This window comes from Myotis myotis, unplaced genomic scaffold (genome assembly GCF_014108235.1).
Source record: "Myotis myotis isolate mMyoMyo1 unplaced genomic scaffold, mMyoMyo1.p scaffold_m19_p_1, whole genome shotgun sequence".
Taxonomy (NCBI): Eukaryota; Metazoa; Chordata; class Mammalia; order Chiroptera; family Vespertilionidae; genus Myotis; species Myotis myotis.
Window position 1 is genome coordinate 94179472 of NW_023416313.1, and position 26173 is coordinate 94205644.

Below are 26173 nucleotides of genomic sequence, written 5' to 3' on the forward strand. Positions count from 1 at the left end.
TATTTTCACCAGCCCCTCTGGAACCAGTGCCATTAGGCCCATGAAGCCAGCTGTACACATTCCAGGAACAGCTCAAAGGCAGTTTGGACACCAGGTCATGGGGGATGGTTGTGAAAAATAAAATGGTATGGGGAAATGGGCTTTAAGTCTGTGATGGAGTTTTCTTTTTAATTATTGTCTTAAGAATTAAAAGTACTATATCCTTTCCTTTCCTTCTGTTATTGTAAAGGCGTTGCAGTTCCCCAATTGGACTTGCTTATTAATTTTTTTAGAAATAAATTCAGGAAAAAGTTATTTTCTTGAAATGGGTTAGGTTATAAAAACTTAGTTACTAAGTTTTTCTGATCTGTTCCTTTTGTCCAGATGTATGTGTATATGCTTTTTTTTTCTACTTTGAAGTACAGTTCCCCTCATAGCAGGACAAATTTGCTACTCAAAGGTTTTGTGGAAAGATGTCCTTTTTCATGTCATTAAACAAAAACAATTGAAATGAGTTGAGCCACAGAATGAATGTCATGCTTTAGATCACATTCCCCATGAAGGCAGGAGCAGTATTACAGTTTCCTTTTCATCTTCTAACATCTCTCCCATTGCAGGGCACTCAGACTGACCAAGTTAGTGTATAATTATTTTTAGGTCATAAATATTTTAATTTAAAAATTTACATTATTTTAACCTACATGGTATATATGCTTCTTTTAGAACCTAAATATTGGTGATTTGTGAAAGATACAAGTGTCTACTTTTAAAAAGTAGATGAAAGTGTTTGTTTTCATCTCATATATCATTTTTCCTCCAGTCTTTCATTAATAAGCATTTATTGAGCAGGGTTGAGGAAAAGGGGACATCTGTAATAAATTTAAAAATAAATAAATAAAATGTCAAAGAGTAAGCATTTATTTTTTCCTCAGTTGTCAGTGGTTATTATTAAAATGCATATTAGTTAAGCATTTCCCCCTTCCTTTGGGTTCAACTTGATCTAATTGATAACTAAGTACCATAGGTAGACATACACTCTTGGGTTTTTATTCATTAATCAGCAAACCTTTGATCTTGAGAATAATATTGTTCTAGCAATTATGTATGGTAAGTCGCCCTTAGGGTTATCTGTGATCTGCCAAAAAAAATTGTCTTCTTTTGTTCTGTTGGCTGTATATCACTATACGATAGATTCCAGAAATAATGTAACTGAAGCAGTTCAGATTTAGAGTTGAATTACATAAGGATCCTTAGTCCTTTTGTTGTCTCTAATAATGTCGCTGATTAGAGGATTTAGATAGTTTACATGGCTCTCACACTCAGCTGTTTTGTTGAAATGGAGGCAGGGCATAAAGCGTTCTTTCATTTAAAAAAATTCTTAATGGTTGATAACAGTGTCTTTCGTTTTCAAATTCATGCTGAAGCATCATTAAATTTTTAAGCAGGTAATTATGGTGAAGTAGCTTGACATCTGATCTTGACAATGAGGCTAGAATTTAATCTGGCTTACTTTTTTCATCAGTTCCATGCTTTCTAATTGAGCTGACTGCCCTGTTAGTTTGAGTTCAGTTTTTTAGAGGCCAGCAAATGGGGTGTTTTTGGTTTTACCTAATTGTTTAAAGTAAAAGATGAATATATTATAGCTCAATAATCTAGTGTTGTTGAAAAAAGGAAAGAATTGTCATTTAAGACTCTCGCTGCTTTTTTTTTTTTTTTTTTTTCACTTGAAATCCTGTTTATATTCATATGTCCTGAAAAGTACTTTAGGTCAGATAGCTTTGCACATAATTAAATGTATGTGAGCCTTTTTCTCAAAAAAAAAAAAAAAAATTTGCTCTACAGAGAGTGAAAATCACTTTTGCCTTCTGACCAGCTTGTGGCCAACTCCGATCATGCTGGTGAAGAGCCAGAGCTGGTCTCTCCTCTCATTGGCTCACACTGGGATCCAAATGTCACACAGCGCAAAACTGTGCTCTCCCCATGGGATCTGGGAAGGCCTATCACAGGACCTCTCAATCTTGCAGTGGTGGGAGGGAGAGGTGGCAGCCAGCATTTATGGAGCATGGAGAGCCTAAGTCTTTCGAATGAGGTCATTATCTCTTTTCACTCTTATAACAACAACTTGAGGGCGAGTGCTGCTATTATCCCAGTTTATGGATGAGAAAGCTGAGTCCAGAGACACTGTATATTTGCTCAAACACAGGCAGCTACTAAATCCAGTCTGGGATTTGAGGCTGACAGAGGCCACACTCCTAAACTGCTCTGATATAAAATGCAAATTAAAAATGTTTGTGAGCACAGTTGAGACTTTGTTTTCTGATAAATGCTCCAAAGGAGGATTATTATAACTTTTAACAAGTAATAAAATATAACTCTTAAATACAGCTGGTTGGAACTTGAATTCTATTTCATAGATGTGCACAGGTAATTCAGTAAAGCAAATGTGTTCATGAAGTTAACAAATTAAGTGAATTTAAATCTGCTGTGTGCCCTAACTGGTTTGGCTCAGTGGATAGAGTGTCGGCCTGCGGACTGAAAGGTCCCAGGTTCGATTCCAGTCAAGGGCATGTACCTGGGTTGCGGGCATATCCCCAGTAGGAGATGTGCAGGAGGCAGCTGATCGATGTTCCTCTCTCATCGATGTTTCTAACTCTCTATCCCTCTCCCTTCCTCTCTGCAAAAAATCAATAAAATATATTTTTTAAAAAATCCACTGTAAGGGAAGTTTATTAATGGCTCTTTGCCATGTGGATTTTTAAGAGAGTTTGTGATTGGGCTAGTAGAGATCTGAGGAAGATACTAGTTCAAAGATGAAGCATAATGGGGAAATAATTATGAAGAAATCAGATTAGATGGGATATTCTGAGGGAAAAGGAGGAGGATCAAAGATCTTCAGGTAATTATTAAGAAACTAGAGGCCTGGTGCACAAAAATTTGTGCACTGGGGGGGGAGGGGGTCCCCTCAGCCCGGCCTGCACAGTCCAGGACCCCTTGGGGGATGTCCACCTGTCAACTTAGGCCCACTCCCCAGGGGATCAGGCCTAAGCTTGCAGTCAGACATCCTTCTGGCAGCCAGGGAGCCCTCAGGGGAATGTCCAACTCAAGGCTTAGGCCCCCAAGGGATCTGGTCTAAACTGTTAGTTGGACATTCTTAGTGCTGCCACGGAGGTGGGAGAGGCTCCTGCCACCACCACTGCGCTGGCCAGCCATGAGCCAGCTTCTGGCTGAGTGGCACTCCCCATATGGAAGTGCACTGACCACCAGGGGGCAGCTCCTGCATTGAGCGTCTGCCCCCTGGTGGCCAGTGCACATCATAGCAACCGGTCATTCTGCCGTTCAGTCAATGTGCATATTAGCCTTTTATTATTATTATATAGGATTAGAAAGGAGGAAAAGCAGGGGATATAATAATTATAAAGATTTAAAAATCTTCATGCTTTGAAATCTTACGTACTTTTAAAAAATCAATAAATTTGGGGCAAAGCATAAAGGGAGGAACAGAAACTGAGCAAATATATGTTAAGTTCCTTATGTTAGTTGAAGGCAAACCCCAGCAGTGGAGCCCTCGACCCCTTTTCTATCCTCTCAACTTGCTCCCTTCCAGTCCGCAGGAGGTTCTGTAATGCCCCACAGGAATGCCTTCCTAATAAGAATCTCATATTTATTTCCACATTTCACTTCATTCTACTTCAGAACACATTTAAAATAAAATTTGTGAAGATAAGAGCTAGTGAATCAACAGGCATTTCCACATTTCTCCTGCTGGCCCACCTAACTTGTGGTTTAAATTGTGCATACTTGATGAAAAAAGAGGCCTTTCACCATAATGATAACAACATGGACAATTAGAATAACAACTTCCGTGGTTACATGTTTCTTTGCCTCAGCTACTTTATCTCTTGGTGATCCTTTCCACACCCTGGAAGTTGAGTGGTACTGTCCCCTTTTATAGTTAGAACAACTGAGGCTCAGAGAGGTGCACTCATTATCAAGGCACTGAGATAGCGAGAGAAATAAGATCTAATCTCCTGTCTGACTCCAAAATCTATACTCTCTTAGTTTTTATTTTTAAGAATATCTGGTACTGTAATTAAAGAAGAATCAGTGAGTGTTCCTTATCAGAGAAACCTATACTCCTAAGCCCTGTGCTGTTCCTGGTCTTTGCCCTTTCTGCCTCAGCTCACAGACTTGAAAATGTACCTCATATCCATTTAGGTCTGCAGTTGGTTTCCTTGATCCTCCTGGGAATGTGAGAACAGCTTCTCATCTAGAGATGCATTTTTCACTTCACTGGTGGTTTAGTGGCTGGTGCTGGGAGCTAACTTCACTTTTAAATAAAGCTGTTTCCTTCCTGGACGAGGAGCCTCCACAGTGGTCTGACCACAGAGGGACGGCCCAGGAAAGGAGCGCAGGACCTGCTGAGCAGCACAGATGAAAGGGGAAGGCGGGGCTTGGAGACCCCCCACCTGGTGCAGCAGTCCAGCCCCAGGTGGCACCCCTCCCTGTCCGAACCTTAGCAGGTTAATTACAGCAGCCCCTTACTTTTGTGCATAAAGCACACTTGAAAGTGTATTTGAAAGTCAACTGTCTGAAGATCAAACAGTAGACCCACATGTTATACAGAGATTCTGTTCTGCAAAAATAAATTGTAAATGGTCTCCTTTTGCTTCTGAGAGGTGCTACCTCTTAGAGTCTCGAGCAACGATTTTTGTTGTTGCTTTGTTCTCTTTTATTTGGTTGGGGTGATTATTTTGTGGAGAAGGGTTAGGAGAGATTCGGGAGAGTTAAGGAGGACAGGGAAAGAAGCAGCTGGCATCTCACTCACTTGTTCAGCAGGTCCTGAGCACTTACATCCCGCCGTGGGAGGCAGGAACGCAGTGAGGGCAGGAACAGCCAGAGCCCCTGCCTGGTGAGCTGCGTGTTTGAGAAAGACAGAAGTTACTCAAGTCATCTGACCAGACGAATGTGCAGCTGAGCCACGTCATCAGGGGAACATGTGCAATGCTCTATGCATGCCCAGGCTTTGGGATGTGGCCTGGGCGGGATCAGGAAAGGCTTCCTGAGCCAGGGCCCTGACCCTGCAGCTGAGACCCGAAGGTTTAGTGGGAGGCAACTGGGGGCAGACAAGGACAGGGTTCAGGTCAACCTGAGAGGTGATGGGGCCAAACTAGCCAGGTCCCCGGGGCCACGAGTGAGCATTCTGCCCTTCATACTTCCTGGGAATTAGAGGATATTTCTTTTTTTTTTTTTAATATGTTTTTATTGGTTTCAGAGAGAGAAAGGGAGAGGGAGGGACCGGGAACCTGGGCCTGTGCTGCCTCACGGAGAGCGAACCACCTCGGCACCTCCGGCCTCCCTGCTTCCATCGGAAGGAGACCAGCAGAGCAGGAGGGGCTGCCTCAGTCACAGGGTGTTGACACAGCTTTGCGGCTGATTGGGACATTTGGGCTTTCAGTTATTTGTGATGGACAGCATAACAACCTCCTCAGGGAGTGTGCTGAATTCCAAGTGCTCTCCCAAACTCTTCTGAGAGACTGCTGGGAGCCACTTGGGAGGTCCGGGATTTTCCCCATTAGCTGTGCTAATTGCTGAGAGAAATGTTCTCTTCACTTCGTCAGTGTCTTTTTCTGCCATTCATGCTCTCTGCTCTTTGGCATAATCCAGTCTAGATGTGATCAGTGCATTCCGCTCAGCATTCCGCTTGGCATTTCTGGGAGAATAGTACCAGCACTGAGCCAGCCTGAAGTGCAAGGCTACATTTTTGCCCAGAGAAACGGCCTGGGACTCAACTCATAAGGAGGCTCCTGGCCACCCCTGGGGACACCCTCCTCACCATCCTTCACCCGGCTCCCCCATATGCATTTTTCTGAGCTTGTTGTCTTTAAGCCCAGGGTTTTGTTTAAGGCCTAACTGACCCTGTCGCCTCTCACCCTCCAGTTTCTTGCCCAGTTAAAGCTCATGGACTACAGCCTGCTGGTGGGAATCCACGATGTGGAGAGAGCCGAACAGGAGGAGGTGGAGTGTGAAGAGAACGACGGGGACGAGGAGGGGGAGAGCGATGGCACCCACCCCATTGGAACCCCTCCGGACAGTCCTGGAAACACCCTCAACAGCTCCCCGCCCTTGGCTCCAGGGGAGTTTGATCCAAACATTGATGTTTATGGAATTAAATGCCATGAAAGTAAGCTCAGTACTATCAACTCTTCTTTACATGTGAAGTGGTTTGATTTGTGTATTATCTGCCGGTAGTTACAACCCAGTTAAAATCATGCTGCCCTGGAAGCTTTGTTCTCCAGAGGCCCAACCCATTGATTGGAGCACAAGAATAGGTTAAAGGTAACTGTAATCTCTAGTTTTGAAAAGTGTAATGTGATGAGGTCCTTGAGTTTCATGATGTTGAGGAAATAGAGTAAAATCACAAACTATCCTATATAATAAAAGGCTAATATGCAAATTGACCAAACAGCAGAACGACCGGTTGCTATGATGTGCACTGACCACCAAGGGGCAGACGCTCAACGCAGGAGCTGCACCCTGGTGATCAGTGCACTCCCACAGGGGGAGCGCTCTTAGCCAGAAGCCAGGCTTATGGCTGGCGAGCGCAGCAGCAGTGGCAGGAGGCCTCTCCCACCTCTTCGGCAGCGCTAAGGATGTCCAACTGCCAGGCCTAAGCCGTTAGTCAGACATCCCCCAAGGGCTCCTGGACTGCAAGAGTGCACAAGCTGGGCTAAGGGACACCCCCGAGTGCACAATTTTCATGCACCAGGCCTCTAGTGTTAAATATACAACACACATACTTAAATAAATACAGATTGCATATGTAAGAAATGATTTAAAATATTTTTATTCTGAACTGTCTCTCTTTTATGTGAGTCTAAGGTGTCACGAATCTATCCTGAGTTGGAACATACATGGTCCACTCTGAACCTCATAGGAACATCCTGTAGGGCAGATGTCTCCTCTCTGGCCATTTTTTCCCTTCTTAGGTGTGAAGAGCCAGCCCAGGATGTGGGATGAGCATCTCTGATTTGGTGCTGTGTCTGTACTCTGCTCCCCTCTCCCCCATTTAGGAGTCTGTGGCCCTCTTTCCTAGAGTGGAATCTATCTTAATCCTCAATATCTGGGTAATTGGATATTTGAAGGAATATTGCATTCTATCATAGCTACATATACATGGAGAAAAACAACAATATTTTAGAGAAATAATAAAAGCAGGCCTTTTTTGAGTAATAAAAATTATGATTCATCATTGTTTTTAAAAAAAATCTCGTATAGTATATCAGCCAAGTGAGTTTGAGTTGTATTTTTATTTTGCTCACCAAAATTAAGTACAGTCAAATGTACTTTTCTTATTCTTCATAATTGAAACTATCTTATTTGTGGACATATGCAGAAAATAGGTATTGTACATGATGTATAACTTTATCCAGTTCTGATATTAAATCCAATGAGAATTAGTAATTAGCATCTAATTAGGAATTAGCATATAATGGCAGAAAAGGGTTAAATAGCAAAATTGCTTCTACTTTTTTTATAGAGTATTTTAAAAATAGAATGCTTCTTTACACCAGAGCAATGCACAATCATTAAGGAAAATGCAGATTGACAAAAAATAAGAACACTTACTCTTGCCTTTGGCCCTCCACTGTTAATATCCTGGGGTTATGTTTTGTTGTGTTTTTACTTTGTGAGCTGAGAGGGAAGAGGGTGCGGAGAGTTAGCTGTTCAATGGGGACATGCGGGAGTTACAGGGACGCTGTAAAAGCCGCTGTTGCCTTTGTGCCTGGACTCCCCTCTCCCCGCCCCTGAACCCGTCTCCCTTCATCTGTAGCTTGTGCCTTTCCCCGTGTTCCCATTTGTACCCAACTCTGCTCTCATCCTTTACAGACTCACCCAGGAAAGAGGTGTACTTTATGGCAATTATTGACATTCTGACCCATTATGACGCAAAAAAGAAAGCTGCCCACGCTGCGAAAACAGTTAAACATGGCGTAAGTATCTCGTTTTGTTTCTTTCCCTGCTCCTAGGCCCTTGAGTCCTCCAGGCTGCTCGTTTTGTTTGTTTGTTTGTTTGTTTTAAAATATATTATTATTGATTTCAGAGAGGAAGGAAAAGGGAGAGAGAGATAGAAACATCAATGATGAGAGAGAATCATTGATCAGCTGCCTCCTGCACACCCCCCTACTGGGGATAGAGCCTGCAACCCGGGCATGTGCCCTTATCAGGAATCGAACCCTGACCTCCTGGTTCATAGGTTGACACTCAACCACTGAGCCACACCAGCCAGGCCAGGCTGCTCCTATTCACTGTGATGCTCAAAGTCCTTCGGTGGTTCTTGTTTACCGGAGAGGGTCTGAGTGCACCACCATGCTAAAGCTTTTCCTCACCGCCAGGCTTGAGGCAGGTCACTTGAACTTAGTGTAACTCTTACATACCCGGGATCTCAATGGACACATGCATCTCTAGGATGCTATACAAATTCTTTTTTGTTTGAAAGATGTTTCAAAGATAAAAGTGCTGAAAATTGTTACGTGTTTTAATATGAAATATTCAGAACTGAAGCACTATTCTCTGCTTTAGACGTTTCCAGAATAGGAAGTATATATTTTTCCCCCACAGTGAATTGTATTTTTTCTATTACAGAAATCTTTCTAGTGCAAGGTCAGTGTTTAACTTTCTGAATTCCTACCTTTGTTGTGCTTGCTCAGAGTTATCACTATTCCAGGCATATGTTAACTTGTTAGTCCCCATGACAAGCCTAGGAGGGGACTGGTGTACCCTGCTTAGCATTTGGAGAAACTCAGGGAGAGAACTGAAATGGTAACTTGCCAGGCTCACATCACTAGAGAGTGGCAGAGATGGGACTTCTCCCAGGACCTGGCCCAGCCCCCTGCTCTGTGGTAGTCCCATCCCCCTATCCCACCAGTGAACCCCATCTGCCTGGCTGAAGTTCAAAAGTCGTTGGTATCCATTATGCTACGGATCCACTAGGTGCACTAAGTAAGTCATAGGCCTGTGTTGAATCCCTAGTTCACCTTTCCCTGTTGTGACCTTGAGGACACACTTTGGAGCTTTAGTTCCCCCAATGGATAAAGGGGTCCTAACGCCTTGCTGATTGGATTTTGTTGGGGGAGAGGGGATATAGGAGATGAGCAGGCTGAACACTGGGGAGATTCTCTGTGCTTGTGCCCATCCCTCCCCAGATCTGCTCTACTATGCTATTCCAGATGGAATTGGAAATGTACCACAGCAAACATGGCTCTATTCATCTCCCCTGTAAGTCACCAGCTCAGCCCCATAATAGACCACATGGCCTACAATCGTGTGCAGTTTGCAGAAACAAGACACCACTCTTAGTAGAGGAACGTTGGGTTGAGCTGCGGCTGGGAACGATTCTCTGCCTTTGATGCCTGGGCTCCTCTGTGGCGATCCCAGGGCCCAGGCCAGACATGGAAATAACACTCCCCACTGTGCTTGGACGTCTAAAAACAGCACCTGGGGACTCAGTGAAACTCCGGTCTGCCCCTTTGCAGCTCAGAAAACTGGCCAGTGACTACCTTGGGTCTGCTGCCTCTGAAATAGGAAAACCCCACCCAGGTGCTGCAAGGGCCCAGCATCCTTGCTCCATGCAGGTTTCTGAAGGGGAGCGATGGCACCCCGTGCCATGTGCTGAGGGCAGCCAGCCCGCCCTCTGGGGGACACCAGTCGGCCGCGCTGTCTCTCCCGGTTAGGGTTCGAGGAAAGAGCCAGGGCTGCCGCCACTCTTGTTTTCAAGCACTCAGCTGCTTACATGATCCAGAAAAATGAACGCAATGCTTACATCATGGACGTTGGAGTTTTTCTTTAGCCAAATGTTGATGTTTCTGTCATTCTCAAGGTATCTACAGTCTGCTATCTCAAAAGCCAAAAATACTGTCCTCATGACTTCTGATGTGGGCCAAATAGATTCCAGTGTTTGGCAGAAACAGCCCAAATGTGGCTAGTTGTTGTTGTTTTTTTAAGTCAGCAATCACGGTGTATGTGATAATAGCTTCTGTTGTTCCTGCCACTCTGCCTCATTTTCACACACAGACTCCTAAGAGCCTGCACAGGTTCGAAAATTATTAGCTTTATATTCAGCTGCAATCGGAAATTGCCGTAGCTACTGAGTAGTAATTATATCAATATTCCTCTCCTCTAAAACTGCCCAGGCTGGTGCGGAGATCTCAACCGTGAACCCAGAACAGTATTCCAAGCGCTTTTTGGACTTTATTGGCCACATCTTGACGTAACCTCCTGCACGGTCTCAGACGGACATGCGCGTGGGAAGGACAGAGGTGGCTCTGGTGTAGGAAAAATGAAAACCAAACTCAGTGAAGCACACCTCCTCGTTTACATCTTCAGGCCAAGATGACTGATTTGGGAGCTACTTGCTTTAACAGCTACCTGATATTTCCCAGCATCATTCTAGCTATTTCTGACTTGTGTGTGTGCGTGCGCGCGTGTGTGTATGTGTGTGTGCGTGTGCATCTTCAAAATTAATTAATGAATTAATGAAAACCAGATCAGCTTCAGTCAGAGTGTGTTTGGGCAACAACCTTCTGATTCCAGCTGTAGATGGATGAATGAATGAATGAATGAATGAATGAGCTTATTCGGGGGGAGGGGAAAAGGAAATGCATGTCAGACCAACCATGTTGGCATCACACGATAAACTGTGGATCAGTTTACTTTTCGGAGTTGAAATATGTGAGACAGTATTCATAATAATAATGAAGATAATAATAATGGTAATAATAATGACGGTGATTAAAGAAAAAAAACTTAACCGCAAATGTTACACTCCTACCACGCACGCTGACACTCCTTAACAGTTGACCCCAAGCCCCTGACCCTGGACAGAGGAGTGCTGGCATCTCCTGCGTGTCCTGGATCAGGGCTCTGCTCCGCACGGTGTCAGGACTTCCTACGTCCCGGGACAAACACCCCTACTCCAGCAAGAAGCTGATGCCTCTAGTGATTCTATCTGTACATTTTCACTCAGTAAATACATCCAGGAAAACAGCTTACTTTTTTTTTCTTGCCTGGAGCTTCTCACTGTTACACTTATGTTGCAACATAGGAATTAATGCTACAAAATAAAAATAAAGCTTACCTGAAAAATGCATAGTTTGGGGCAATGGTATCTACATCTCCCATGGTGGGACAGTGAGCAAAACATTAAAACTCTCAATTCTCCTTTTCTGATTACAAATCTGAATTATAAGATATTTATGTTTGGCCATTGTTTAAACAATGGTATTTTGTTATGAATTATCCCTTTAACTGAAACCCTCAATATTACTGTTTACATTATTAGGAAAACAGGGATATTTTTGAATCTAAAAATTTAATGTACAGCATGTGATTTTTGAAGTTTACATGTAAAGTCATTTTACAGTGTTGGTGAAATAATGCTTGTCATATTTTGAAGTGTATCCTGCTGTCATATTTTGGGGTGAATGTTTTATTCAAAGTATATGGTAGGCAGTCTTTTACAATGAAAGGAAAAGGGTTGTTTTGTTTCTTCCAGATGTACATTTATCAACCTAATGATTTTTTTTAAAGCTTAATCCAAATCTGGTCATGTAAGTTCATTGCCCTAAACTGTGCTGATTGTGTTTAATCAAGTTATACATTCCCAACATCGATCATGTATATACCAACTTTCCAGCATTTTCTGAAAGGCGTCAAGCTAAAATACTGGCCTTGCTTAGAATAGGTTATCAACTTATACACTGTGCTAAAGCTGTGCCTTTGAAATTCTTTGTTTGAAACATGAAATGATTTTTGTAGGCAGTTTCAGAAAAGGAAAAAGTCCACCCTTCAAGAATTACTTATAACTCAACAAACACCCACTTTCATACTGCCTCTTCCAGTAACTTTACTTCAGGGCTTATCAGGATGGTAACTGCACCCAGTGTATTGGGTTTACTTCAGAAAACACAGGTGGTAGCAAATCAGTGTCTCTGGAACCCATGGCAGCACCATCCCGCTGCTACCTACTGACTTCATATAGATTATTATCCTCAGCAGATGGTGTTGACACTGCTGTGATGTGATTGTCTAAATCTGTATTCCATGCATTTAAATTAATTGAGGCGGTGACCTGGTCCCCAAACCCTCCCCTCTCTCCGGAGGCTGGTCGGAGGTGATGACGTTCCCATTCATGTGAAGGTTGCACTTCATTGGTTGCCCATCCAGACACCGGTTGTTGTATTTCTTGTATGCGGTGATGGCATCATCCTTCTTCACAAAAACCACCTCTGCTACCCCCGGATGGACCAGCCGAGCCCGCTTCAGGGCTCCACTTTTCATTTTGGAGTCTAGTCACTTTCAGTGTTCTGAAGTTATGTTGTAGTTTCTTTGACCCAAAACTACAAAAGTGAGACCCTGAAGTAAGGATAAGGTACACACACATTATTTGAGTAACTATTTCCTTTGTGGCCAATCTGTGTATGCTTTTAGAAGTTTACCAAATGCTTTATTTTTGTCTGTAACTGTCTCTGTCATTCATTTCTGTTGATAAACTATTTGGACTGAGTGAGAAAGTTTGCCTTGTATCTCCTAGTGCTAACAATACACTCGTCATGAGCCGGGCTTTACAGAATAAAGCACTCTGATGACTTACAAGGTGGATCCTTTGTTCCTCTTTCTTGATTGTGTTTCTCTCCCTTGCAAACAAATTTTAAATACTGAGTACTAAGATTATCTTTAGCTGGTCCTGGAAGAAATAAAGGTGAAATTGAATTGTCTCACTAACTAGACTTTTGCCTTCTACTGGTATACTATTTTATTAGTAAACTAGAGGCCCGGTGCACGAATACATGCATGGGTGGGGTCCTTAGGCCTGACGGGCGATCAGGGCTAGGCCGATCAGGCCCCAGCAGGTTGGGAGAGGAGGTGACTGTCGCTGGGCCGGGCGTGGAAGGAACAGACACCAGACGCCGATGCTGCCCTCGGCACCCTGCCAACCCGCAGTTCCCTGCCTCCCCCGCTCCTCCTTCCCTCAGTGAGTGCTGCCATCAGGGGCCTGCTAGCTGGGGGAGGGATGGGAGGGAGGGAAGGGCTGGAGGAGGTTTCAATCCCCAGTTTGGAACGTGCAGAAGGCAGCCGATCAATGATTCTCTATCATTATTGACGTTTCTATCTTTATTTCCCTCTCCGAAATCAATCAAATATATATTTTTAAAATGCAAGGTTTTTAGAGGAAGAAAGGTAGGGCAAGGGAGCTATTGACAAGGGGGCATTTGAGATCTTGCTCACATTTCAGATAGGATAACATAAGGTGGTCCTCAGAGGGTGACAGGTGAGGAGTGACAGTAGGTGGAGCAGGGCACTGCGGGCTGAGGAACGGGCTGTAATGACTGGGAATGTCTGTGACAGTGACACCAAGCATGTGTTGGGGCCATCGTTGGGGTCATTCATCCCCAAGAGGTTTTGATTCTGGATGGGAGGAGAAACACGGAGATCAGCAGGCCTTTCTTAGCCTAGAAGGTGAGGCAGGCAGCAAAAGTGGGCTGCCTTGCTTTCCTATAAATGTAAACACACAGTGTAACTGCACATGGATGTCAGTCAGCGGCCAAAGCAATGCCCAGCCAGCCCTGGTGGCTGTGTCCTGCCACTCTCTGGCTGTGCTGTGGTGCTATTGGCTAGGGAGGCCAAAGCCACGCCCCCAAGCACACGTAGTAGTCGAAGGGGTCTGCAGGATGTTGGAGCTGAGGTGGCCTGGCAGCACTGCGCCCTCCATGGAGCTGGATGGGGAGCAGCTGTCGCAGCCGGCTTTGGAGTCAGAGGATCTGTGCTTCCTACACGTCACCGGTGAGACCCCATGAGCCCGTGGTGTGACAGCTGGGCCAGGTGGGCCTGAGGAGGCCTTTCCTTCCTGGAGCCATTCTTCCCAGGGTGGCGGTGTTAGGCCACCTTTTTCTTTATTATTTTTTTTTATTGGAAAGCAAGCTCTGGGCTTGTGGTTCCTGGGATTCCTGGGCCATAGCACGTGCCTCCAGGCCTCACTGTGCCCCCCTCCCCCTCCTTCTGCATTGAGCATCTGGCCCATGGTGGTCAGTGTGCATCATAGTGACTGGTTGACCAGTCATTCTGGTTGTTCCGCCTTAATGGTCGCTGGGCTTTTATTATATAGACTAGAGGCCCGGTGCACAAAAATTTGTGCACTCGGGGTGGGGGGCGGGGAGAGGTCCCTCAGCCTGGCCTGTGCCTTCTTGCAGTCTGGGACCCCTCGGGAGATAATGACCTGCTGGCTTAGGCCCGCTCCCAGGTGGCAGAGCGCAGGCCCAATCCCTAGGTGCAGCCCCTGGTTGGGCTCAGAGCAGGGCTGATTGGGGAGTTGGGGTGCCACCCCCTGTCATGCACAGAGCAGGGCGGATCGGGAAGTTGCGATGCCACCCTCAGTCACGCTCAGGGTCGGGCCGATTGGGGGGTTGGGGCACCGCCCCCTGTCACACTCAAGGCAGGGTCGATGGGGAGGTTGCGGCGCCACCCCCGTCACGCACATGGCAGGGCCGATCAGGGGGTTGGGGTGCCGCACCCTGTCACACACAGAGCCGCAGGGCGATCAGGGGGTTAGGGAGCTCCCCCCTATCAGGCACAAAGCAGGGCTGATCAGGGGGTTGGGGTGCCTTCCCCTGTCACAAACAGAGCAGGGCAAATAGGGAGGTTGTGGCCCCGCCTCCTGTCATACACACAGAGCTGCAGGGCGATCAGGGGGTTTGGGCGCTGCCTCCTGTCACGCTGATCCCGGTGCCGGGAGGCCTCGCGGCTCCGCTGATCCCGGTGCTGGGAGGTATATTACCCTTTTACGATATAGGATAGAGGCCTGGTGCATGGGTGGGGGTCGGCTGGTTTGCCCTGAAGGGTGTCCTGGATCAGGGTGGGGGTCCCGCTTGGGTGCCTGGCCAGCCTGGGTGAGGGGCTGATGGCTGTTTGCAGCTGGTCACACACCCTTCAGGGTGGGGGTCCCCACTGGGGTGCCTGGCCAGTCTGGGTGAGGGGCTGAGGGCTGTTTCCAGGCTGGCGGGTGACTGAAGCTCCCAACAGCTCCTTTTTTTCTTTTTTCTTAATTCTGGGCCAGCTTTAGCTCTTAGGCGTGGCTCCAGCTCTTAGGCCTCTGCTGCTGAAAGCAGGTATCTGGTTTGTTTGGGTTCTATAATTGAAACACTGTTTCAACTCCAGCTCTGAGATCCCGGCTGGCTGAAAGCAGGTTTCTGGGGTTTTGTTTAGCTTCTATATTTGTAACAATGTTTCAAACTGCAAGCTCAGAGGCCGGCAGCGGCAGGCGGGGAACATTGGAGTCCTCTGTCACTGAAGCAAGCAAGCCTCATGTTCACTTCAAGCTGCCTGGCTGCCGGCCGCCATCTTGGCTGGCAGTTAATTTGCATATTGCCCTGATTAGCCAATGGGAAGGGTAGTGGAGGTATGGCTAATTACCATGTTTCTCTTTTATTAGATAGGACTAGAGGCCCGGTGCATGAAATCCATTCACCGGGGTGGTGGGTGTCCCTCAACCCAGCCTGCACCCTCTCCAATCTGGAACATCCCTCTCACAATCCGGGACTGCTGGCTCCCAACCACTCGCCTGCCTGCCTGCCTGATTGCCCCTAACTGCTCCCCTGCCAGCCCAATTGATGCCTAACTGCTCCCCTGCCGGCCCAATCGCCCCCAACTGCCCTCCCCTGCCGGCCTGGTCACCCCCAACTGCCCTCCCCTGCTGGCCATCTTATGGCTGTGGGCATTGCTATCTTTGAGGGCATGGCAGTCAATTAACATATTCCCTCTTTATTGGCTGTGGATGCTGCCATCTTTGAGGGCAGGGCAGTCAATTAGCATATTCCCTCCTTATTGGCTGTGGGTGCTGCCATCTTTGTAATGACATGAGGGTCAATTAGCATACTCCCTCTTTATTAGATAGGATAATAGAAACTTCCAGGACAAAATTGACTTGCTACAAGTTGGACAGGCATAGAAAAGAAATCTCTTCAATGAATACCCTATGAAGTACATTATTTTATTTTTAATTTTTACCAATCATAGTTCTGTGTCAGCATTTTTTGAAACTTCATTGGGACACCATTGATGTATGAAGGCTTTTTAAAAATATCTTCCCATTGCCACTGGTGACAGGCTAGCACACAGTTGAGCTGTAGCACTTGTTTGAAAATGTGCATATATTCCAATGCAATTGGTCTATGAGGGAATGGTTTGAGCATAAACACTTTTCCCATTTACTGGTGTGCATTTTGGTCCACAAGGAATATGAGATGAACACAGAAGACTGCACCCACCTGCACTGTGCTGTGTAGGAAGACACCCACCCCTCAAACATTTACCAGCTACCTCAGCCCAACACAAGCTAGAGGTCACTCTGGTCCATATCTGGAGTTACAGCTTTCCACCTGACAGCAAGTCACTCTCCTACCTCCACTGCACAATAACAAAGGGCTGCAGCCCTTCTGACTCCCACTACCACAGGAACCCTCAGGTCTTTTCTTTAAGATAACCTGTCACATTTATTGTGGTATCTATGTATCTCCTGAAGATTTAACATGTTTAAAACTGCTACTGTTTTTATGTTCCTATTTTTTTAATGTATCACTGATAGCATTGGGGTATTGTGCCCCTAGTGCTGCTATTTCCATAAGCTCTGGTTTTTATTGTGTGGTTTTTAGGAACATACATGTCTCATTACAGCAGAGCCGACTGTAGTCAGCAGTGACTTTAATTCGGTTTTCTTTGTGGGCAGTAGGAACGTAGACATTCATTTTCATTTTGGTTATTTAATTTCCTGGATTCACATTAGTCTCAGAAAATTGGTTACTGCTAATTCATAGAAGGATGAAAGTTGGTCTAAAGCATTAATCTTTAATGCAACACTTTTGGAAATAGTGGTTAAGGGTTAAATGCAAGAGATTGGGAACTATATATAATGAAGTAGAAATGTACATAATGTCTAAATGTATAGAATGAAGTAAGACAGTGAAGTAAAGGCAAGGCCAAGAGGTTGAACCTGGAGTTAAACTCTGGAGTTCTGACATCAGTGGACTCAGAAGGTCCCAAGCACCACTGCACATGGCCTTTCTAGGAGTTTTAAATTAGCACACCCATTAGGACAGATATAGTACAAAAGACATACAATAGCAAATGTTGGTGAAGATGTGGAGGAATTAAGACCCTCAAACACTGTTGGTGGAAATGTAATATGGTGCAGTCACATTGGAAAATAGTCTGGCGGTTCCTCAAAGGGTTACACATAGGTTACCATGACTCAGCTGCATTCCTGGAAGCCCGAGGAGAATCCATTTCCTGCCTTTCCCAGAGTTTGGAGCTTTTGGGTTGTTTCATCCTCAAAGCCAGAGTCTTCCATCTTCAAATATCTCTCTCCTTCTCTCTCACTCTGCTCCTCTCCTTGATTAAATTAGCTAGTGGTCTATTTTGTACATTTTTTTTCCAGAGAACCAGAATTTTGATTAATGGATTTGATCTACTATTTTTCTGTTTTCAATTTTATTAAGCTCCACATTTATCTTTGTTATATTTGTGTGCTTTCCTTTGGGTATATTTTATTATTATTTTTTCTAAATTGAATTGGGAATCTAATTCATTTATGCTTCTTTATAATTTTACTTAATAAAAGTGTGTAGGGCCATGATTTTTTTTTCTAATCATTGCTTCTTATACATAGAAGTAATATGCTCTTTTTTAATATGTTTTTAATTTATATTAGAGAAAGAGGAAGGGAGAGGAATAGAGAGATAGAAACATCTATGAGAGAGAGACATCTCTCCTGCATGCCCCTCACTGGGGATTGAGCCTGCAACCTGGGCATGTGCTCACCAGGAATCAAATTGGGGACCTCTTGGTTCATGGGTTTGACGCTCAGCCACTGAACCACACCAGCCAGGCAATATGTTCTTAATTTATAGCCTTTTCAATATCATTTTTCAAAATTTCTCTAATTTTTATTTATATGTCCCTTTTAACCCAAGAGTTATTTTTGTTTTTTAAAATTTCTAGGTGGGAGTGCCTTTTTGTTTTTAGTTTTCTTTTTAATTTCTAGCTTTATTGTACTGTGTGTAGAAACTGTTGGTAAAATTCATTTTTATGAAACCTATCAATATTTTCTTTGTGTCCTAATATATGATCACTTTTCTGGAATGTTCATATATAATTAAAACGAAGGTATATTCTATATTATCAGGGAGCGGGGTTTGATATACAGGGCCAGGCAAAAGTAGATTTATGGTTATAATACAAATAATACAATAATTAATAAGTAATAACACAAGAATAAACTCTGTGTTTCGCTTCCTCACAATTGTAAACCAACTTTTGCCCACCCTTAGATATCAGAGGAGCCTAGGGACGAGATGGCACCATTCACTCTAGTGATGGTGCCGACTGAGTGAACTGGGATCCACAGTCTCTGCACTCCCCGGTTTTTGTTTCTTTGTTCAAGTTTGTATACACTTGCACATGGGGAAGAGACCCCACCGCCTGCACATGCTACCACTCAACTCTCAGCTTCACTCCCGGGTTACTCCACAGGCAGATCAAAGGCAAAGTTTTCACTCCTCTACTTCGGATGACGTACAATCCGAATTTTCCTATAGTCATTAGCATCATAAATCTGGCCAGTGTGTGTGATCTCCTGGGTTGGGGAAGTCAACTTGACTATATCACCGGGTACCCAGATATTTAGCTAACCATTATTTCTAGGTGTGTCTGTGAGGGTGTTTCTGGATGCAATTAGTATTTGAATCAGCGGACTCAGTAAAGGAACTTCTCCTCTCCAATGTAGGTGAGCACTATCCAATCCAATCTATTGAGGCTCTGATCAGAACAAAAAAAAAAACAACAAAAAAAAACAAAAAAAGGAAGAATTCAGCCCTTGCTGCCTGATTGCTTGATCAGGGACATTGGTCTTCTCCTGCCCTAGGCACTCTTGGTTCTCAGTCCTTTGACCTCAGAATGAACCACACCACTGGGTTTCCAGCTTGCAAACAGCAGGTAATGGGACTTCTCAACCTTCATAATTCTGTGGGCCAATTTCTTACAATAAATCTCTTCTCTATATCTATCCTATTGGTTCTGTTTCTCTGGAATATCCTGACTAATACACCTGCTTTAATAGATTCCATAGGAAAAGCACCTGTGTATGCTAGTCCATACATGGAGTTCTTGCACACTTGGGGTTACTTATCCATAGACTTGATGCTCGAAGGATAACTTGGCTGAGTAATTTTCCTGGTTCATATTTTCTTTCCTTAAATTTCTTGAGATTACTGTCCTACTGTTGCCACTGAAATTATTTCACCTTTTTGCCTGGAGGTCCTGAAGATTTCTTCTTTATCTTTAAAGTCTCATGTTACTAGATCCCCTCCTGATATTCATGCCTTGGTTTGATCCCCCACCCTCAAGTGTAGGTTGGAACAGTGATTTCCTTCTAACAAATAGAATATGAAAAAAATGATGAGATGTCACTTCTAAGATTAGGTCACAAAGAGACTCTGGCTTTCATCTTCCTCACCCTCTCATACATGCCGATGGAATCCAGCTGTCATGTTGTGAGCTGACCTATGTGGAGCCCACTTGGTGAGGAACTATATCGCCCACCAACAGAACCTTTAGCCCGCCCCAAACCATGTGAGTTTCTGCCTTAGTTGAGCCTTGAGGTGGGACCCAGCGCTGACAACTTAATTGCAGCTTCATGAGAAACCCTTAGGCAGAGGCACCCAGCAAAGCTGCTCCTGGATTTCTGACCCACAGAAACGGAGATAATTGTTTGCTATTTTAAGCTGCTAAATTTGGGGCTAATTTGTTACACAACCATAGATAGCAAATACACTAGGATATCTCAGAGGTGATCATCCCAAGTTTATTTTGAGTATGCCTAGTTGTTCCTTTAAAAAAAAAATTTTGTGCCCTAGCCGGTGTTGCTCAGTGGTTAGTGCATAAGCCAGAAGAGTCCCTGATTCGACTCCCACTCAAGAGCACGTGCCTGCGTTTCCGGTTCACTCCCCATTCCCTGGTTGGGATGCATGTGGGAGGCAACCATTTGATGTGTCGTTCTCACATTGATGTTTCTCTCTCTCTCTCTCTCTCTCTCTCTCTCTCTCTCTCTCTCTCTCTCTTTCTCTCTCTCTGTTCCTCTTTCCCTCCCTCCCTTCCACTCTCTCTGAAAAGCAATGGGGAAAATATCCTCTGGTGAGAATTTAAAAAAATTGTGGTAAAACACACATAACAAAAAATTTACTGTCTTAACCATTTTTAACCATACAGTTCAGTACTGTTAAATACATTCACAGTTATGCAACCAATCTTCTTTTATTTTACAAAACTGAAACTGTTTATCTATTAAACAACTCCCATATTCCACCTTCCTCAGCCCCTCACACTATCCATTTCACTTTTTGTCCCTATGAACATGACTACTCTGGGTTCTTCATATATGTGGAATCATAAGTATTTGTGTGTGTGTGTGTGTGTGTGTGTGTGTGTGTGTGTGTGTGTGTGTGGCTTATTTAACTTAGCATGATGTCCTCATGTTCATTTCTTCCCAGCCTCAGTTCCATCATCCCTTCCCCACACCCAATAATATCCTTTCCAAATTCTTCCTCCTAAATATCCTTCAAATTCACCCACTTCTTTTTATGTCCACTACCTTTTTTAAGCTCCCAGCATCCATTCACTGGGTCTGATTGGGTGGGCCTTCTTTTGGCTGAATTAAATCACTATTATCAGTGATCGTGCTAGATGTAGATTCACTTTCTCATTGTGTGAATGTCAATTCAGCATTTATAACTTTATTTGTAAAAAATAGCATGTCGAAGCTTTTTGTCCCTCCACTTTTTTGTCATTTTTATTTCCTCACTTATTTTTATTTATTCATTGTTCCTAGCCAGAATTCTCACCCAGGCAAAATCAATTGAAACATGTGAATCAGATGTCAATAGGAGCCCTGTTATTGGTGCAGGGAGCAGCCATAACCATGAGCTAAGGAAGGGAGAGGGCTGCATGGGCAGTGGAGGCTGTCAGAGTAGGTGTCCTAGACGCCTATAAACCCAGCCTGAGACAGAAATGCTGCCAAGAAACAAGATCTCTAGATAAGTGGAAAAGGCAGACCTCTAGGATTTGATTATACAGAATCTGCAACATAATCTCTCATTTAAAGGATTGTATTGAGCTCCTGTGTGTGAAGCTTTGTGTGAGCCACTGATGATGTAAGAAAAAAAATGAACTAAAGGGGCTTACGAGCTAGCATGAAAGATAACTCTAATATCATGCCAGAACTGAAGGACTGACAGCACGGAGAAGGCATGGCCATCCCCTGGGGACCACTGCACTCAAGGTCAGGGCCTCTATTCTCTGCTTGCTGCCTATAGGCAGATGCGTGTCTTCAGAGTACACACTGCACTTCTAAGTGGAAAGCTTCCAAGTTCTTCTTCCCCATCGTGAGAAGGGCACTGACTTTAAGATCATTTAGACCTGAGGTTGAATCGAAGCTCTGCAGCATGACCCTGGACAGCTTCTGAGATTTCATTTATAGAAAGTGGATAGGATAATATACATGGTTGTTTTAGTGATTAACTGAAATAGCAATATGTTATGCACTGGTTTTAGGACTTAGCACATAGGAAGTGCATATGTTCCCCCAGATCATTCAGAACTGTGGGTATTCACCAGATAGTCCTAATTTATTAGAAGGAATCATTAAATCCATTTCCATACAATAATCTAACATCACAGATGCTTTCAAACTTCCTTTCTTATATGTTCACATGATGTCTCAGAGTAAGGTCAGTCATGTCTACTTTAATATGTCAGTGCAAGGTCAACCTTTCGGGGTTATAATTTGATTGTAGGTACAAGGTAGGTTCCAAGAAAGTAGGAACAAATGGGATCAGATGGTGCCCTAGATGAAGTAATGCCTTTTCAGGCCATTATAGAAAGCCATAGAGTGAAGAGAACATTGTAATTGTATAGAACTGGTGGGCCTACCTCAGAAGTCCAGGCTCTGGGTTAAAGCAACAGGAAACACAGCAGGTAAAAAGTTCCAGCTGACTACTCGCCCCACACACCAACTTTCCAATGAGAATTTTCTCCCAGGAAGATGATATGCAGACTTTCACCTCCAGGGACAGAAAAACAGCTTTGCAGAACCTGGTGTGCCTATCTCTGATGGGTTTTCTGTTGGGACTAGAATTCCATCTGAAAGTGTCGTAACAACATGTCAGACATAGTTTTCCTTCACCTTCACCTGGCCTCCTTGCTCAATATCTTCCTAAAACCTTCCTCTCCACCTAATGGCTTCCAGCCTGATTTCTCTTGACAGATAAACTGTGTGCAGACCCTCAGGCAAAGTATTCTTTGGAGGATTTTGGATGCAACTCAGGAAAAAAAAAAAAAGCTTTATTGGACCAGGAATTCAGGGAAAGCATGCTGATGAGTGTGTTCTCTGTCTGAAAGAGACAGAGGGATGGGGAAGTAAGAGAAAGTCATTCCCAGCTTCTTGGATATTGTGAATAAGTGATGTCTTACTAAATTAAAAACACACACATAATAATGGAAACTTCTTAAAAATGTGTTTAAAGAACAAAGAAAAAGTTTTGAAAGCATAATAAAAAAAAGATGTCTAACCCATCAACTTGTAAATATAATCAAGGTCAGAAAGGGAAATTCAACAACACAACTTCCAAAACCCGTAGTGTTTTTGCTTGTGGCTTGAATCAGCCAATTCTTTTCACTTCCAGAGGATCCCTTTCTCCAAGCCCCCAGAAGCCCACTGAGTAGAATCCCACTTAGCAAAGGTCAAACCCATCAACAAAGGTCAACACTGTGGTAGCCCCTACTGCAATATTCTCCTGTCAAATTTTCAAGCATAGATTAGATAATAGCATGTTTCATAATCTAAAAGCAAGGATTAAAAGGTAAGTAAGATAAATTTCTATTTTTAAAGAATAAAAGTTATCTGAAAACCAGAGTTCACAGAATGCTTTTGTTGAACCCTGCAATGACAAATGATCCCCAGGCACTGCAATATCCTAAAGGGCTTTATGACTCACCAAAGAATCACATAAATCATGGTTGGTTGGATTGGTCTGCGTGGTGTGAATGCTATTAAGGCCTTTGAACACTTTTTTGAAATTAAGTGGTTCATTTAGGGCATATTAATCAACTTAATCAGAATTCCCCCTTTCCCAATCATTGTGTGTGTGGGGGGGGCGGGGGGGCGGGGATTAGCACAAGAAGAAAGCATTGACTGGCCTTTCTTTATGATCATAAGACCTTTCATTAGGTCCATCCAGTCAACCATCCAAACAACAAATCTTTACTGACGTCTGCATTATATATGGGAGCTCTGTGGTGCTTGCATGTCCTCTATTCAGCCAATACCTCCACTGACCACCTGTCCTTTTCTCCCCTCAGTTTCTAATCACCTTCTTGTCTAGTCATTTGTGACAGAAGTTCTGAAATAAGGGCAGGTCCTGTTTCCTCCAAATTTCAGAAAGTTACACAAATTTACTCTTACATACTTGAGTGAGACATTTGCTCAAATGCACAACTTCCTATGAGAAATATTAAAGGCTTTAATGGAACAAAGTATCCATTTATGCCCTGCTTCTAGAAAGTCATGTTTTTATGGTGATTTCATGCTGGGAACCAAGGGCAGACATCACCTCACTTGACTGTCCCATGGGTTTCACATTTCACCTTCTGGTACCTGCTCCTCAGTTGCTGCTGAGAGCTGGCGAGGCTGCTCAGTTGTTACAACAACTGTTGAGGGCTTTTTAAAAAATCAGTTTACTAGAGAATCTCACTTTCTCTTCACAATTTCTCAAATTAAGAAAAAGAATTCATTATACATGAAATCTGAAATAATAATTACTTTCTAAGCAATTACTTAACCATTGTAACCCTATAGATGGCAAACCCAGCCAAATGCCTCTTTTACATAGAACAATATTTTAACAAGGTGAAGTAAATTTCTTTTGATGAATACACTTCAGTAGCGCTTTCAAATGCCTCTTTATTTGCAAAAGGTTAAGAGTAAACTGCATAGATATTCACCCAGTTGCAAATTTTGTCTTTACTTTTTTTTTTCTTTTAACTAAAAAGTGTCTGGAGCCCCTAACAGCAGCTGGTGCTCTTTCTTTAAATGATAATATTTTAATTTTTTTTTCTTTTGAAATCCAGCACTCACTAAAAAAAAAGGTATTCACATTCATCTTTGCTTGCTTTGCTAGTGACTGCACGGCACTTGTCAGCACACGCTTACTTCGTTTTGTGTCTTCTTCCCCTTATTCTTAGTACATGTGGACTTGGAGAAACTGGTCAAGTTATTTTCAGGCATTTAAAAAATGTAGATGTCATCACAGGGCAAATAAATAACAATGCTAAGTATGGAAAAGAGCAATTAAACTACAGCTAAACTTATGCTCTCTTGCTTGGGGGATGGCTGGAGGGAGCATGTGCTGGTGAGGCCACACCACTCCTTCAGGAAAATCACCTTACTTGTTTTCTGTATATAGCTACAACAGAACTGTTTTTGCAGGAAACATGAACTTTTAAAAAAAAATTTTTAAGTATATTTTTAATTATACTTAACATGCAATATTATATGAGTTTCAGGCATATAAAATAGTGATTCAACATTTATATACCTTACTAAGTGATCACCCACAATAAGTCTAGTAACCATGCATCACCATACATAATTATTATGATATTAATGACTATCTCCTGTGTCATACATTACATCCCCATTTTCTGCCCATCTCCCACCCCCATTTAATAATGATTTTTATTTTGTTTTAAATATATTTTATTGATTTTTTTACAGAGAGGAAGGGAGAGGGATAGAGAGTTAGAAACATCGATGAGAGAGAAACATCAATTAGCTGCCTCCTGCACCCCTTACTAGGGATGTGCCTGCAACCAAGGTACATGCCCTTGACTGGAATTGAACCCAGGACCCTTCAGTCTGTAGGCCGACACTCTATCCACTGAACCAAACCAGTCAGGGCAATAATGATTTTTATTGATATGCACATCTCTGGATCTGACCTGACTCAGCCCATTGCACTGGGTGGGACTTAGAATAATCTGAAAAGAGTTCTGTGTGGGGAGCTGATAGGTCATGATATTACTTTAAACATCTCTTCTGACATTTTTGTGAAAATCTTAATAAAGGCTCATAACATTCCTGAAAAAGGCAGTTTTCTCTGATTTCCAGAGACAGCAAACAAGTCCCACAGAGGTGAAAGTTTTATCTTGCAATCACATAAGAATTCTGAGGCTGTGGTGAAGGTTAGAATTTGACATGTCTACTTCCTAGTTTTTAAATCTTGCTAGAGAACATGCTCCCTCCCTTTAGGCCAATAAGTCATATTAACCCAGGTATTGATGTTGCTATTTCAATCTAATCATAAAGGTCACTTTCAGTAATGATAAAAGGACACATTTGCATATATCAATCGCAGTCCATTGTCCTGTGAACACTGCCATGAGCTGAACAAAGGCTTCTTCCCTCAGCATAGTCACAGAAGACGTCAGAATTCTTAACTGTCTCAATGGTCCTGAATATATGGCCCGTGTCACAGTATAAAAATATAAGTCAGCTCAGGACAAGTTTGTGTTACTGTAAATGCCACAGGAAGGGTATGTGTGTGCGCATGTGTGTGTTTTATCAAAGCCATTACTATAAATAATCATTTCCCCATATGTTCCTCTCTAATTCCTCATTTTAAAAGGGGAGGGGAAACAGGATGACTCGTGTTGGCAGAAATGTGTGGAATAAAGTGCAAATGTACATAGTAATTTTTATGAATTACAAGGTTTGATTTGGTTTTGCTTTTTAGCAGCTTCTCACTGTTGACAGAAAACAACTCCTGACAGATGAGCAGATAAACGTCACTGAAAGACACCAGGAGCTTCTGTGTCTGTTCAGCCTTAGCTGTGATGAATGGGAACGTCTGCATCCTTCCTCTGAAGCCTGAGACCACTGGGCACTGAATGCATTCATCTTCCCTTCAAGCTTTCCTCACTCAGCATCTTTTCTGACACCTATTTCCTACCAGTCTCCAGGTCTTATGCTAACCTTCAGATTTGGGAAAGAACTGAATTGGCTGCTGCCACTGGAAACTTTTCTCCATGAAGGCTT

At 43.4% G+C, this 26173-nt stretch overlaps 1 protein-coding gene across 5 annotated transcripts in view; it reads left to right on the plus strand.

Annotated features, from left to right (window-relative positions):
* The window catches only part of PIP4K2A (phosphatidylinositol-5-phosphate 4-kinase type 2 alpha), a 175986-nt gene extending 149813 nt beyond the window's left edge, over positions 1–26173 (plus strand). For 2 of the 5 annotated variants that reach the window (XM_036345107.1, XM_036345100.1), the window contains 3 exons: positions 5917–6160; positions 7867–7970; positions 25872–26158. In XM_036345107.1, the coding sequence (XP_036201000.1) occupies positions 5917–6160; positions 7867–7970; positions 25872–26009 (486 nt within the window). In that variant the 3' untranslated portion in view covers positions 26010–26158. Of the gene's footprint in view, positions 1–5916; positions 6161–7866; positions 7971–10169; positions 12635–25871 lie in introns of those variants that run through there. The other 3 variants (XM_036345084.1, XM_036345090.1, XM_036345116.1) reach the window with 3 other exon arrangements.